Raw genomic sequence first — 15,361 nt, forward strand, 5'->3', positions numbered from 1 at the left:
TCTGGTCAGGCCGACAATGAACTACAGTCAGGATTCTAGTTGTTCCCTGAATAACAACTAATGAACTCATTCAATAACTTGACAATGGAATATTTCTTGGAAAAACAATCATTTTGAAACTGAGACTTATTCATTAACATGTTTTTTTTGTGCTGTGCGAGTGAACGATAGCCAGGCATGACTTAAGTTACATTACATTACATTCTAATTTAATTTCCCTTTACTGTATAAATTACTTTTTCCGTAGTGATGTTCCGTCTTGTGTGAATACTCTCACAGAATATTTCTCAAACAACAATCATCTCCAGGGTGTTTCAGAGCCTCCTGACAGCTCTGGGGACCTTGGAGTTTAGAAGATGTCACTCCAGTAAGATGTGCTTGGAACATTTACCATGATGCAGCACTTGGTGGGCTGCATTTGTCACCTGTTTTGCGCCGACACTCACTTTTATCTTTTTAGTGACAGCAAAGGCACATAAGTTTAGGTGATGCATTGACCATGAAGTCAGGCAGTAGATGATGCACTATGCACTACGTCTGTGATAGGAGAAAATGTTCTGTGTGGGTAGGCTATTAGTATCTTCAAAGTATATTTCTTCTTTATAAATTCATTTAAAAAAAGCTATTGTTTGAATAGCACTAATTGAAATTTTGCTTTTATCATGTTGCACCACGGACCAGTTAGTGACATGCATTTTAAGATGCAATAGGAGGAATATGAGACGACAGGAATGTGTGTTATGGTTAAACACATTGAAAACACTGATCTTTAAAGCCCACGACTGACTAAGTCCTTAAGGGCACATTTGAAGTTGCTGTTAAATGGTACATGGTGCAGCCTGCTGAGCCATACCATTTTCATTATTTCACCATGTCCCCAATCCTCCCCTAGCCTTAAAGGGTCAGTTCACCCAAATAACAAAACCCCACATATTGCTTGTGGGACTGAGCCATTCAGTTTGTTTCTTTTTTCTTTGCAAGGGTTTTGAGTTATTTACCGCTGAGACCCCTGCTGCCACCCCTATACAATAGAAGTGGAGAAATTTTCATTTCAAGGAAAACTGGGACATTTTTCTTTTCAGAGTTAACAATCCACCAACCTCACAGCGAACAGCTTTTATTTCAGGTATTTGGTGTTGAAGAAAAGTGCCACTGTTTTAAGTGTTGTAGATGCAATTTTGAAGAAAATCTGTAATTCCATCCCTGCATGTCAGGTTGAAGAAATGATTCAAGGTAAAATGATCTGGTTGCCTATGGAGAGGGTGTCCTTGTTGAAAGGAGAAACGGTCCCTCTAATTGCCCGTGCAGAACCTTGTTATCAATTCATAGTTAGTCGATCAAGGCTCTAATGAACTGCGAGGGAAATGAGCGCTAACACTGAGGGCGTGGATCTACCAGACTGAACACTGGGGCTTATATACAAAAAAATGTGCTAATTTACTTTGTGTAGCATTTCAGATGAAAAGACGAATACTAATATTTGAATTGAAAGACTCCCACCACACCACCACTTTCATGCAAAGCGATATATTCTTAAAAATATAAAAAAAGATTCTTGTAACAGAAAAATAAAGATAACTCTTTTCCTAACTTAACTGAGACAGACGACAATTTATCTACCGCTAACAATTTAAGTAATACAGTCCTCACTCAGAAGAAAAACAGAGAATTACTGAAAGACCAAAAATACATTCAATCCTATGTTTGTATAATGTTCACCAAAGAAATATAGCCATCTGCTTCACTGTAAGCATCTGTAGCTCTTTAGACCATTTTCTCTTTGTTTCTTTCAACACATGACTGAAAAGTCAGCCTGTGTGTGTGTGTGTGTGTGTGTGTGTGTGTGTGTTCCCATGTGGTGAAGGGGCTGGTGCACTGCAATCATCTGTCTAAACAGTGACGTGTGGGGAGCCTGAGCACCTGTTTCTGTGTCTTGAACTGTTGGTGTGCTCTTTCAACAAAAACATACCTGTGCTTTAACCTTCCTTTTTTTTTAAAGCACCGTAATGCAATATGGATGTGGCAAATATAGGCCTCTGTGAATTGCTGATACAGACTATGTTTATAAGTCTGTTAAAGCTGTGAAAGTAGTGGATGTTGAAGTTGTTGCCTTCCACTAGCAGTGAAATATTGCCACATGACATTGTGACTAAAATAGTATGTGTATGTTGCTGTAGCACTTGGGCTGCCCAGCTGAGAGCTGTCTCTTCATAATATCGTATCCATTCTACTCTTTCTACATGTAGTGTGTGTGTGTGTGTGTGTGTGTGTGTGTGTGTGTGTGTGTGTGTGTGTGTGTGTGTGTGTGTGTGTGTGTGTGTGTGTGTGTGTGGGTGGCAGACAGGTGCGATTTTGTATCAACATACAGTATATCGAGATGAATTATGCGTTAAGACTCTTTGCATTGTTCCGATATTTTCTTTTATGCTTGACTTAGGCTACTGATAAATAACACGCACGGAGTCACTTAAATGGCCAGCAAATCCACATGAATTAGCCATTCTGTTCAGAAGATTTGATAAAAAAAGAAAAAGAAAAGAAAAGATAAAAACATCAAACGGTGTTTTAATTCCCGCACCTGGCTGAGTTAAACAAGAGAGTTTGTTTGGATCCCCGCTGGGCATTTATGTCCACTAATATGAAAGCTTTCAGCGCGTGTTGCTCCTGTTTGCCGAAGTCTCTTGACAGTGCCTTTCAGTGATAATGACAGAGTGGGAGGGCCACTCGGTGCAACTAATAAGGACTGCGATCCAGCGGGCGATCCCACTGTGACTTTTATTTCCAAGTCCTGGAATCCGGAATCAGACTGATCGTAGTCACACATGGATTATACTCTTTTCGCTGCTTTTTGTTTGTTTCTGCCTTAGAGGAAAACTTTCTCACCAACTGTAAGTATGGACCAAAATGTATTTAACAGTAAATACATTTAAAAAAACAAACAGTTTTATAGTATCGTGTTAACCTGTTGAAATCCCTTTACAACGGACTCCTTTTGCATCTTTTTGTCGCTCGGTATTAAGTCGTTTTATTTCCCCCGCGTGGTTTGATCGCTCTAACTTGCCTGTGGTCCGGGACACGGACAGGTTATTGTTGCTGATTTATGAACGCGCTGCAGCAGTGAGCGTGTGGACCGTATTGCATCACTTGTTAGCGGCAAAGTGCGAAATGTTCCGGAGACTGAAGGAACATCAACCGCTACTGCGATTATTAAAAAATAAAAAAAAAAACATCCAGCCAATCAGCGGTCGCGCAGAGAAAACACGCTTCTTTGAATATTGCAGTGAAGTTATTGCGATTGACTGAAAAGTGGCTGATTGAGTGATGGAGAGACGGGATAGAGTAACTTGTTCAGAGTTCAGTGTTGTGTTGTTAGACGTGATACAATTAAAAATATATAAAATGATCAATTGAGGATTGAGATCCTTGCAGATGGTGCATCAGCGTTGCTGCACACTGAACTACATTTGGTAAAACAAAGGTCCTAAAGCACCAATTAAACTCCTACAGAATCCACCTAAACACCAGTCATGTATGTAGAGTAACTGTGCCTGCAGGCTCCAGAGATCCCTGAATTGCATGCATTTGCAGAATTGAGGGGAATAACATTACACCTTCACACAGACAAGGAACGTGATCCCCCTGTAGTGCTGCTTGTCTACAGCCCATGCGTGGTTGGAGTTGTTGTAAGTGGCATGGTCACTTCATCTCCTGGTGCCATGATACTGTCGGCCTGCATGCAAAACTTTATGATCCGGTGGGAGAACGCTCAAGTGCTTGCAGCATGAATGGGAATGAATCATTGGTAAGATACATTTGGTTAAAGACAGTGGCAGTTAAGGAAGGAGAGTGTGTATCGTGAAAGATAATGTTGGTCACACATAAATTCACTTAATGTGTCGAAGCCGTATTCTGGTGTGCTGGGGTCAAGTTCAGTATCGGCTTCTGTCTTCTGTCGTTTGCTTCCCCAGTGGGAATAGATAAACGTGCGCCAGTAAAGAGGGATTATAGTCTTTGCAACGGGATTACAGCTAACTACATTCCAGGTACTGAAAAAAGCACGCTAGTCATTTTGAGTTAAGATTTGCCGCTCCATATTCAGTAGGATTAACAAACAGATGTGACCCGTTCTGTTGTTTTCAGAGAATAAAAGACAATAGATTTTATATTTATTTGGTGTCACGCATGGATAATGTTCAAATGTGGGCTTTCTTTTGAGTTTCGTCTTTCTTTTTCAAGTCCTGGAAAGCCCCTGAAATTACATTTCTGTCTTTGTGTGTTCAGTCATCATCACTATTCCAGCAGTGCAGTTTTATTTGCTGGCAAAGCATTCCAGAAGTTACTGAAAGTGTTTTGTTTGAGTTGGAGTAGTCTGCCAAAATGGATTGACTTAACTTTGGAACACACTTATACCATCCTGGTTTGGCAGCACTGTCGAACAGCATAAGAGACCTACAGTACTTGCAACTGGAGGTTTACAGGTTTGATCCCTACATGCGATGTCCTTGAACAAGACACTGCTGACAGCTTACAGACCAAAACACAACAGAGTGCTAATAGAAAGAAAGATCAAAGCTTTGGCATTAAGACTAAAATCAGACAATACAATACAAAATCAAACATTCATGTACTGAACTTATCATACAATGCCTGTGACAGATACTGAAAACTACATTTTGAATATAGATCAATTCAGAGGAAGTAAAATAAGGGGAAAAAAACATTTAAACTTGCTATCTTGTATCTTTTTAGCATGCGCTATACTGCATTTAGATCAACGTCTGACATCGTAATATCTCCCCTTTGTGTTGCCTTTTTCTTGTTGTGGATTGTATTATGAAGTCAAGCTTCGGCACACTTCCACAGCTAATCTGTGGCGATGTCACACTGACCTAATGAAACACAAACTGTCTGTGGAGAACAAGTGGCAGCTTGGCTCACTAGTTAGGAAATCCAAACCTTAACAGAAACATTGCTTGGTGTGTAACGATTTAGCGGAAGTATAGACATCTCCATTCATCGCTGTGTGGCAGGTGTTCCTGAAGACTAATGAATGAAGGACTCAGAAGTGCATTCTCCAGATTGAGTGGCTACATAAACAAACAAAAAGGCTTTAAGGACAAACACGTTGGCATGAGAGTCGGGTCTTAACAGAATCACATAGGATTTACAGTCAACATTTTGTTTCACAATAATACAAATTGCATATAATCTCATTTAGTGGAAGGTTTAAAAAATGAAAATCTCAGAATTGAAGTTAATTAATAGAACATTGTGAAATATGATTGCATCTAGAAAGTAATCTGTTTTTGAGTTTTATCCATCTTAGTTTGCTTAGTGATCACTCCAGAGTCGATGTTTCTGTTGCACCCAGCAGAGGTAATGAAAATCAGTAGAGCTTCGTTGTTTGCTTCTGTCTGCTGTTATCTTCTGTCTGTTAGCTCTGCCTTTGTTGTCACTTGCATTCAGAAAAAAAACATTTTATGGCACCCAATTTGACCCAGTATTACGATTGAACTGCATTGTGAAATAAGAAAACTGTTCTGTCTGCATCCAGGTTTTCAAGTGGGACTGCTTCCTAGTGACGGAGCCATGATTCGTCTGTTAAGATGGACTTCTTTCCTTTGGACTGTACATTTCATTCCTTGCACTTTTGGAATGGCAGTGAGTGAACGAACAGGTATGTGTGCTTGTTGTTCAGCAACTTCTGTCTTTCAACAGTAGCGTGCCATTTTGAAAAGTATCAGGTGTAAACACGTGTTACTGTATCTATAAGACGAGTGATCCCTCAGTAATATGTCAGATATATGGCATATGGCAGATATATTGATGTTTAAATGGTTAAAAGGGTTTTGTATTGCCTTTATCATATATATCAATATGTATGATTCTTAATTTGTTTAAATCAAAATCCACCCTTTGTGATGGCATTATTTGGGGAATCCACTTTACATGTTTGAAAAGGCTAAGAGTGTGGCAGCTTGAACTAAAACTTTAGACTTGTAAAAATGTCATCACTCAGTATTCAGACAGTGAATCTCCAGTTCATTTTTGGTAAAGCAGATCCATGCTTGCCTCTGAATTACATCCCAGTCTTGTCTCGGTTAGTTATTGTATGAGTTTTTAAGGTTAATGGGAAAAGAAGTGAATTGATTTTCTGCTCTGATGTCGATTTCTGCTGTAGAACTGGAAAGGAAATGCACTGTGGAAATGAATTCATGATTCAATTTATCCTCTTCTCTTCTGTAATACTCAAAACTGGTCCAAAATATAAATGAACACCTGTCCCCGGCACAACCGACTTCTTGGTGGCTTTTCTCTAGATGGCTCTTGTCCCCCTCTGAGTGTAGAGGATCACATGTTTTCTGATGTCTTAGATCGTCCCCTGGAAATCACAGGTATGTTCTGAGTTAACACAGTTTGCTTTGTAAGAATAAGTCAACAGTGGCTTGTTCAAATCTAGTGACACGTTGTTAACCTGTTCACAGGATTTGACCTCACAGAAAAGTTTCTTCTCCGAAAGGGAACAATCGCAGAGGACCTGTCGTCGTTTCGTTTAGGAGGCAGTCCACTCATTAAGCCTACAAAGTGAGTAGCATCCTCGTGTGTGCGTTAGCATGCTAGTGTGTTTATGCGCTGCGTCATTTGGGTTCAGATGTTGTACTCTGGTTCCTTATAACATCTGAGGATAACTCAGACAGACAGCCTTCATGTCAACCATGACCCAGTAAATAATCTCTCCCTACAGTATCTGCTGCTTCAGTTCTACCACTAACATGCTCTTGCAATGGAACAGTAGCACGTTGCAAGCAGCTGTAGGATGCAGTCACTCATATGTGGCCGAGCTGTATTAAACAGCAGTCCTCATCTGGATTAACACCTACAGGATATTACTGTTTTGCTCCCTCATGTGCAGGTTCTGAATATGGATTTATTTTATACAAAACCACATGATGCTGTGCAGAACATGAGGAGGGTTTAAGCTTGCTTTCCTTCAGATCCGGTGATAGTGTAAGATATAACACAGTGTAGCCATAACTGGTTTTCATGAAAGGGCTGGCTTGAAGCAACCCAGATATGCCCTGCTCAGAGCAATAGTTCCATTTGCCTTGGCGGCTAATAAGGGCAAGCTGTGAGGTGAGCTGTTCGACAGGGAATCATTTCAACAGAATTAATATATATCACGTTTATTCTAGAAATCTCCTAAGGGCAAAAAGTGGGGCACAAAGGAATGAAAAAAAAAAAATGTTGGAGCACTTATTATAAGACAGGAATATTAAAATAACTTCATAAATTTAACACTGAGGTGCCATTTACTGAAGACTTTTATTCCCCTGGTCAACTGGTTCCCCTTGATGCTAAAATGATGATTATATTGTGGATTTAAATTTTATATAACATTTTACACTTCTACATTTAGTACCATCAGTTGTATTAAGAAAGACCAGTGGCACATACAGTATGAACCTGTATGAGTTTCCAAACTTGGCTCATTGTTTAGTATCCTTAAGTTGTAACAGTGAAAGACAACTCTGTGTCATTCTCCAGGGAGGGGAGGATATATTTAGCATTTTTACATGACATGCAACTGCAAACATTTACTGCCACTCTCTCCCTCTCTGGCTAGGTGAAAGAATCATAGAGCCAGGTGATTTGTGATCTGCTTCCCTGTTCAGTCAGCCAGCCGAAAATACATTTACCTCAGTCCTTTCCCTCAGTCCGCGCCCATAGTGCAAGAAGATGCTGGTTCTCAATGACACTGCTGACAGTGTCATTGGTTATAGTGGCGAGACTGCGATCCCTCTCATATCCAATTATCTAAGTACTTTGACAGGTGATACTGCATGTCAGCTGAGGAAGGAAAGCGAGGGCAATTGCACGGAGCAGGAGGCCCCTCTGCCCCCGCCGCAGCCACTAAAACATTGCTCTCTTTACTCGCAAAATATGCAGCAATAGATGCTTGACTCTCTAGATCTTGCTAATGTTCTGCCCGCTCCTTGGCACAGAACACATTATGGTGCATAGATCAGAGCTGACACACTCAAGTAACATTTATGTGTTGGTGAGAAATTGCCCTGCAAAAATTCCACATGTATTCAAAAATTGCTCTTAAAGTATTAAAGCACAGTGCTGCAGTTGCTGTCTGTCTGAAGAATACAGTGCTTTTCTTTCTCCTGCTGTTCGGCAAAAGATCAATGGGTGATTTTTATTTTTCTTTACTTGTTATTTGCAGTAAAGTAGCAAGCGACCTCATTCCATTAATGTTTTAGGACTGACATAGTCTTTGTTTTGCAAAATAAAACAAACCCATGTGTACAGGAAGAATGCGTCTTTACACACATTTATGTACCTTGAAAGTTCTAAGGCCTGTTTGTTCTTGTCTAGTCTTAAAGATGACAACAAATCAATTTGTCAGGATGAAGCCCAGCACAAAACGACATAATTCATTTGACATAATAGCCATTGCTCATTTTGAAATAGGAATGAAACTAACACTTCCTTTGAATGTGCCCACAATGTCTCGTCATGTGATATATGGTACTGGAATGCTAACTATTATCAACAAAAAAACTAGTAACAGGTAAAATGTTCAAGGAATACAGTAAACCTTTTTCTTATTATATGTAGCTAAATATATCATGAATAGTAGCGTGAATTATAGTTTCAAAGGAGCCACTGAGGCTGATATATATTGTATCAATCAATCACCAGGGTTTGTGTTTGTTTATCAACCTGTGGCTTCAGTGGTTTATGACTCTCTTGTCAGCTAATTAATCATATGGGCTTTCTGCAATCGATACTGTCAAGCTGATTCACTCTTTTTTTTAAATTCATAAGCATCTAGATTATTTCTGGAAAATACAGTGCTTGTCTGCATTTTAGATTTTCTGTCCAGAAATATATTTTGTAACCATTTTCATTGACGTCAATGACCTTTTAGTGTACAGCCTCACACATCCTAGCAACTTGAAGTGCTTTAACTTGCCTGTATTTACTGTCAAATCCACATGCCAGGACTGTAATTTGTGTCATTGTGTGTGTGTGTGTGTGTGTGTGTGTGTGTGTGTGTGTGTGTGTACAAACCAGGCTTCAAGGAAAATGACTCGAATGCAGACAAGCAGATAGACAGGCAATTAACATTACAAAACAAATCACCTAATTTGGCTTCATCCAATTAATAGTTATTATTCTTTCAACCGTCAACATAGTATGCAGTATGAAAAGCTGGTCTGTGGTAAACATGTTCAGGTGATACTTCCAATAAGAGCATATCTTACTTCCAATAAGGAAATATCCGTTTCTAGAACTTTCTCCATTTCGTTTTTGGTGTTTTTCCAAAATGTTTATATTTCTTTGGCAGTCCCAAACTATATGATTATGGCCACCGACCACACCACACTTTCTCCAGCATTTGTTAGTAGGATTGTTTTTACAGACACAGGCTGTCAGTGCGGTCCTAAACAACCCAACTTTAACTTTCCAATCAAATTCTATCCATAGCTCCCAACCCGCCTGTGACAGCTACTGTAGAACATGTGTTTTCCCAGTTGTCATCATCGATTATTGAATTCAGCTCCAGTTCCCGTTGTCCTTTGAGAGTTATCTGATGTTTATAGCATTACATTTTTGTAAATATGGAATATTTAGTTTTTTTGTTGATGCATTGTATATAAATGAGTTTCTATATTGGTTGGTTCTCTTTTAATAGTCAGTGATTTAAATGATAAAATTATGATACAAAGGCTAACTGGCAAAGGCAGCAAATCCAAACAGAAGTAGCCGAGAATCCACCGGTTAACAAGAACGGTGCAGGTAAAAGGCACAGATAAAGAGTCAGGTTGAGGAGGCTGGAAAGAAAAGACATGAAGCAACATGGATGATCTGGCCAGGAGCAGGTGGAAATGGTTTGGTATACATACTGTGGGGGGGGGTAATTGGGGTAGGAGTCAGGTGACTGGGGACTCACCCGACTCCTCTGAGGGCATCTGATGGGTGGACAGAGAAAATGGCAGGTCTGGGAAGTAATGCTTGGGCCTGGAGGAGGTAAGAAACAACTAAGGCAGCCGCCGTGACAACTTGTTTCATAGTCATAGCAGTGGTTTTGTTATGTCACATGATTTTCTACCAGTGAATGATTGCACATTTTGATACAACATTTCAATGTTGATTGGAGGCAGCAGATGACTCTGAATTAATTTTTATGTCACCTAGTCATGGTGGCAGATCACACATTTTTGAAAGTCTGTCACTGGTGGCTTGCTGCTATCACAGTGTTATCGCTCCATTATGTATGTGTGTAGAGGAACACTTATTTACACTGGAATGACGATAACATAGCAGTCTCACATCCCTCAGCGACACACATGCACTCTCAATCAGTTGTATAATGTCTCTTCACTTTATAAGATATTCTTCTTCCAGATCACAGGCGTGCTTTTAATTTGGCTTCATCGCCGGCAGTCTATCATGCTGGCAAGCATAGCACTTCCACGTTTAAACAGAACAGGCGAGTCATGCTGAGAGGAAGTTATGGTCCTTGCTAGCAGGAAGGATGCATTTAGTGTATAAACTGACATGGTTGAACGTCCACTTTGATCTGTTGGAGGATTCAGTGTCAGTGATATGGATGTGAGCCAACTAGTCTCACATTTAGGGTTTGATTGTTTCAGCTATACGGCGATCTGATTCCTCAAACTCATTTAAAAAAAATCCCCCATGGTAGGATTTCTTACAAGCCAGGACACTAAAGCCGCTTCCGGGAGATTCTCTAACAGACCGGTAGTGTTGCTGTGACATTCTGTCAAACCATCGCCTTTGATTATACAAGGAGTAGTGCCTGCCAAGCAATATGCATGGCCAAAGACCGTTTCCAAGAGAGCTGATAGTTTCCAGAAAGCACATGGTGGTTATTTATAAAAAATGGAGTTAGTTGTGATTACAACTCTTGTGGAAGCTCTGTGATATTTTTTGCTTCTTCTGATTATTGCTATGGATGTGCACTATTTGAGAATGTACAGTACTTATGCTCATAAATGATACGTCGCTCAAGATACATTTTTTTGCTGCTCTTCATCGTTGTGGTTGTTTCAGTAATTTGGCTTGGAACTAGGCAAGCCCAGAACATGTGTAAGGTGTAAGCAGCATGTGCATCTATGTGCATTTAATGTGGTTCTGTCCGGAAATTTGTACATTTTGGGTTTAAATTGGCAACCAAGTATCCTCCATAATACAGAGTGCTATTGAGCTCAACCCTCTACAATGCACCCTAGGCCTAGACGCCGCCTCACCTGTATTAAACAGGTATAAAAAAAACTCAGTCTTCTATGGTACTGTGCACGGTTATCAATCTTACAGCATTGGCTAGATGACGCAAAACCATCTGTTTCAAACTGGCTTTATAATGTTCTACAATGAATCCCACTGGAAAGGCTCATACATGTTCTCCACGGAGACATGAAGGTTTTTTTTCTGTTTGGAACCCTGTTATGGATTTTATTGGAGAGGACTATGCCGAAATCATACTAAGAGGTTTTGCAACTATGGGATCCAAGTGACTCAGTGATGGAAGAAAGTCCGCAATATTTAATATCATTAATTGTTATGACAGGTAGAATAGTTTCCTTCTTTCATTTGCAACATTTGTCAATGAGTACGACTGTCTTTGTGGTTGGCTGCAATGTTGTATGTAATTCTTATGGAGGGCATTATCTGGCATGTAAAATACAGTATGTGTGTAAGAGGGAGGTTTTTGCAACTTTGGGTTCCGGGGGATGCCCGGGGAGCTAGGTTCACAATGTTTATTGTTATCTAGGTGTTATTTCAGGGTTAATATGGAGGGTGATGATCTATGTTTGTTTGTTTGGTTATTTTGTTGTTGTTGTTGTTGTTGTTGTTGTTTTTTTCTTTTTTTTCCCTTTTTGTGTCTGGGTTTGGTGGTTTGTGGGGTTGGCTGGTATGTTGTGTGCTGTTCTGTTTGTGGGCGGCATGCTGCATGTAACCTGTGTAAACTGAAAATAAAAAGATTGAAAGAAAGAATCAAAGCCTATTGAACAGCATACAAACGTCACACGACTTGCAATGGAACAAAACGTTGTTATTGAATCCAGGAGGCTGTGACATTTTTTTCCAAAATTTGACAATGCAAATTTGTTTTAAATAAAAGGAAGTTTGAAGATACAGGGTTGACAAAAGCCAAAGTATATTGTAAAAGTTAGTTTTTTTAGCATTGTAGCATGAAAGCAGGGGAGATGAATGCAGAGCCACTTCGTTCCCTCACTTACTTAAACATGCAGAGTAGCGTTTTCTTCAAACCAACCTACAGCCATTTAGCCACAAATGGCAGTCAACACGAGGTCAAGACCTTTAGCCCTGTGGGCCCCCAAAGATCAAGTGTGCCACACTGTAGACAGACTGTGTTATGAAATAAGATCAGACTTCATGGGGGACTTCGTAAAGAAGGGAGTGAACTCCAACAGAAAACAGCCCAGCAGTGTATTTCGCAGAGTGTCTCTGTTGTATTAAACCTGCTTTAATGTGTTATGTTCCATGAGGGTCATGCAAAGGCTCTTGGAGTTTTCTTTTACATTTTTCTTTTATGTCACTCCCTGCGTCTTATACGTGTAACACATTTGCTACAAGTAGTTAAATGTACATGCAGCATGGAAATACTCTGTGTTGCATGTATTTTGTAAATCCTCATTTTTATAAATTACCCTGCCACTTTTCATATTGATTTGCAGCTAAAATAGTCCTTTAGCCCTTGGGCAACAAATAACCTTCCCAGCCCTTGGCCTCTCAAAGAGGCATTTTTCGGGAGCTTTAACTTGGTGTATTTATCATTTTAGTCATGTACCGTTTACACCAAAATCTCAAAGAATGCAAGGGACACAATAGAAGAGGCTGTGAAGCTCTGAGAGAATAGGAGATGATATATTGGAGTGAAAACTAATTTCCAACCTGTCTAAAGAAACTCTCTCTCTCTCCCTCCCCCAGGCTGTGCTCTGCCTTCTCAATGACCTTATCATTGCATTATTATTATTTTTGCTGATCTTGATTTATTATGTTTATGCTCTTCCACTTTTGACTGTTAATCTGAGTTCAGAGTTAGGGCTAGGGTTAGAGCTTTTTGAAGGGTGCAAGGTTTGTTTATTTTATTTATGCAATTTACAAAATTAGGGAGGGTGTGGGTTGAGAGATGAGTTACTGAATACATTCATTTTAGAGTGGATGTGTTTTTACTGTATATTCCCTATTTTCTCTGCATAGTTTGCTGCAGCTGGAACATATTTTCAGCCGTGAACACCGGATTGCTATTTGACTTTACAGAGCATCTGAGGTCATACACATAAACCTATAACGGCGTTGCACTAGGCAGCCATAACTGTAGCATATTGTCTCTGAGGTAAAAGATTGGCTTCTCAGAGTTTGGATCAATTTCTACATGTTTTCATTATCTTAAAGACACAATACGCCAGGATTCAATTCATCAAGCTAAATCAAGTTTGTCAGGTTTATTTGTGTGCATGATTCTGCAGCAGGAGGATATTGCAATGTTTTATTGATCATTGAAGTTGATTGGCTGGTTCATTGTTTAGCCACTGAAAGCTTTAAAAGAGTCAACATTCAATATTGAGAAATGAAACTTGACACTGTCATCTTTCATTTCTTTTATTGTTTTAATGATGATTTAATATGTAAATCCTGGGAGAATCTGACTGTGTTATATGATGTTTTTTTAGAGCAATATTTCCAAATGGGCTTTCAAGTGAATACTCCCTTGTCACCATCTTCCGGGTAAGAAGAACGACAAAAAAAGACCGCTGGTATCTTTGGCAGATATTCGACCAATCGGGAGGTAGTCAGGTGGGCCCCGCTGTATGTTTTAATGTCACATATCAGTTTCAATATCAACAAATATAATAGAATATCATGAGATGGATGTTTGTTTCTCTGCTCCTCAGGTATCTGTTGTGGTTGATGGTGGCAAGAAGGTGTTGGAGTTTTCCTTCCAGTCCCAGCTAAAGAGCGTTCTCCGCTACACATTTAAGAGCCGTGACCTACATGCCCTTTTTGATCGCCAGTGGCACAAGCTGAGCATTTCAGTACAGAGCAACATCGTCTCCATTTACATGGACTGCAAGCTAATAGAAAGGAGACTGACCGATGAGAAGGACAGCGTTGACTCCAGTGGGCGAACTCTCATCACCACACGAGTTGAGGATGGACGACCTGTAGATGTATGTCCCACGCAAACTTTGTTAAAAACATTTTGCTCTCTCTCTCTCCCTTTCTGTCTTTTGCTATATCTGTCATTTAAGGGTTTACCAGTTTTTGATGCAGTAATTGTGTAACTCATCTCCATCAATAGTGGACTGTCTTCACAGACATTTCTGAAATACACTCGCACTTAAGAATGATTTTAAAACATGCCCCGGGGGCTTGTTTTTTTAATCTCTGTAAATCCTCTATTGTGTTGTATGTGTTAGTTATGCTCATGCCACAAAGTGCTAAAAAAAACATTTGGTCAGCTATGCGGTTTGCTCACCCAATGCCTCAGACTAGAACTTGGCTTAAGTAGCATTAACAGCTGACTTCTCAGTCCATGTGATTAGTAAAACTGTAAGCCAGTACATCTGAAAAAATGGAAGGGTTCAAGTTCTGCTCTGAAGCAGCTGCAATTCATGCAGAAGTTGAAGCCTTTTGATATATATATATATCAATTACAATATTATATATATATATATATATATCAATTACAATATTACATTATATATTACAACAAGTAATGAGTATTTATATATATATAAAAATGTTTTTGAAGTGTTTTGTTGGTAATGGACAATGTCAGAAAAACTAAAACAGCTGACAATTGAACAACTTGTACATTCTTAACCAGTTAAGAGCAGACCTTTGTCAGTAAAACAAGGAGCATGATGGGATGATTAAACTAATGTATGATGCTGTAATGATCCCTAATGAGAGCTCTCTCCCACAGATTGAACTGAAACAAATACTGATCTACTGTGACCCTTATATGGCCGAAATGGAAAATTGCTGTGAGCTGCTGGGGCCAAAGGTAAAACGCTATTATTCTTCACCTCAGTACTCTTTATTATAAATCACACAACAACAAGTAATGAGTATTTATAGTTTGAGACAAAATGTATCATTTATAATGCATTTCACAACTAGAGCATTAAATGAGAAGATGCAATATATGTTTGCCTCCAACATCAGTAGATCACCTATTAAAGTACATTCACCCAATGTCTCGGTGCTCTATAGTAACAGACTGTAGCTTGTATTCTAACCTATGCGGTGAGATCAGACAATGAAAGTGTAACAAGTTTTTGGTCTGGTCCGT

General features: G+C 39.5%; 1 protein-coding gene across 1 annotated transcript in view; it reads left to right on the top strand.

The window, feature by feature from the left end:
- The window catches only part of col19a1 (collagen type XIX alpha 1 chain), a 101,612-nt gene that overhangs the window by 1,038 nt on the left and 85,213 nt on the right, over nt 1-15,361 (top strand). Inside the window, exons 2-7 of the mRNA XM_068724160.1 lie at nt 5,555-5,677; nt 6,321-6,395; nt 6,486-6,585; nt 13,737-13,860; nt 13,959-14,234; nt 14,993-15,073. Coding sequence (XP_068580261.1) covers nt 5,590-5,677; nt 6,321-6,395; nt 6,486-6,585; nt 13,737-13,860; nt 13,959-14,234; nt 14,993-15,073 — 744 coding nt within the window. The 5' untranslated portion in view covers nt 5,555-5,589. The remainder of the gene's footprint in view (nt 1-5,554; nt 5,678-6,320; nt 6,396-6,485; nt 6,586-13,736; nt 13,861-13,958; nt 14,235-14,992; nt 15,074-15,361) is intronic.

Source organism: Cebidichthys violaceus, unplaced genomic scaffold (genome assembly GCF_023349555.1).
Source record: "Cebidichthys violaceus isolate CVI_PGR_0920_01 unplaced genomic scaffold, fCebVio1.0.p SCAF_10, whole genome shotgun sequence".
Classification (NCBI taxonomy): domain Eukaryota; kingdom Metazoa; phylum Chordata; class Actinopteri; order Perciformes; family Stichaeidae; genus Cebidichthys; species Cebidichthys violaceus.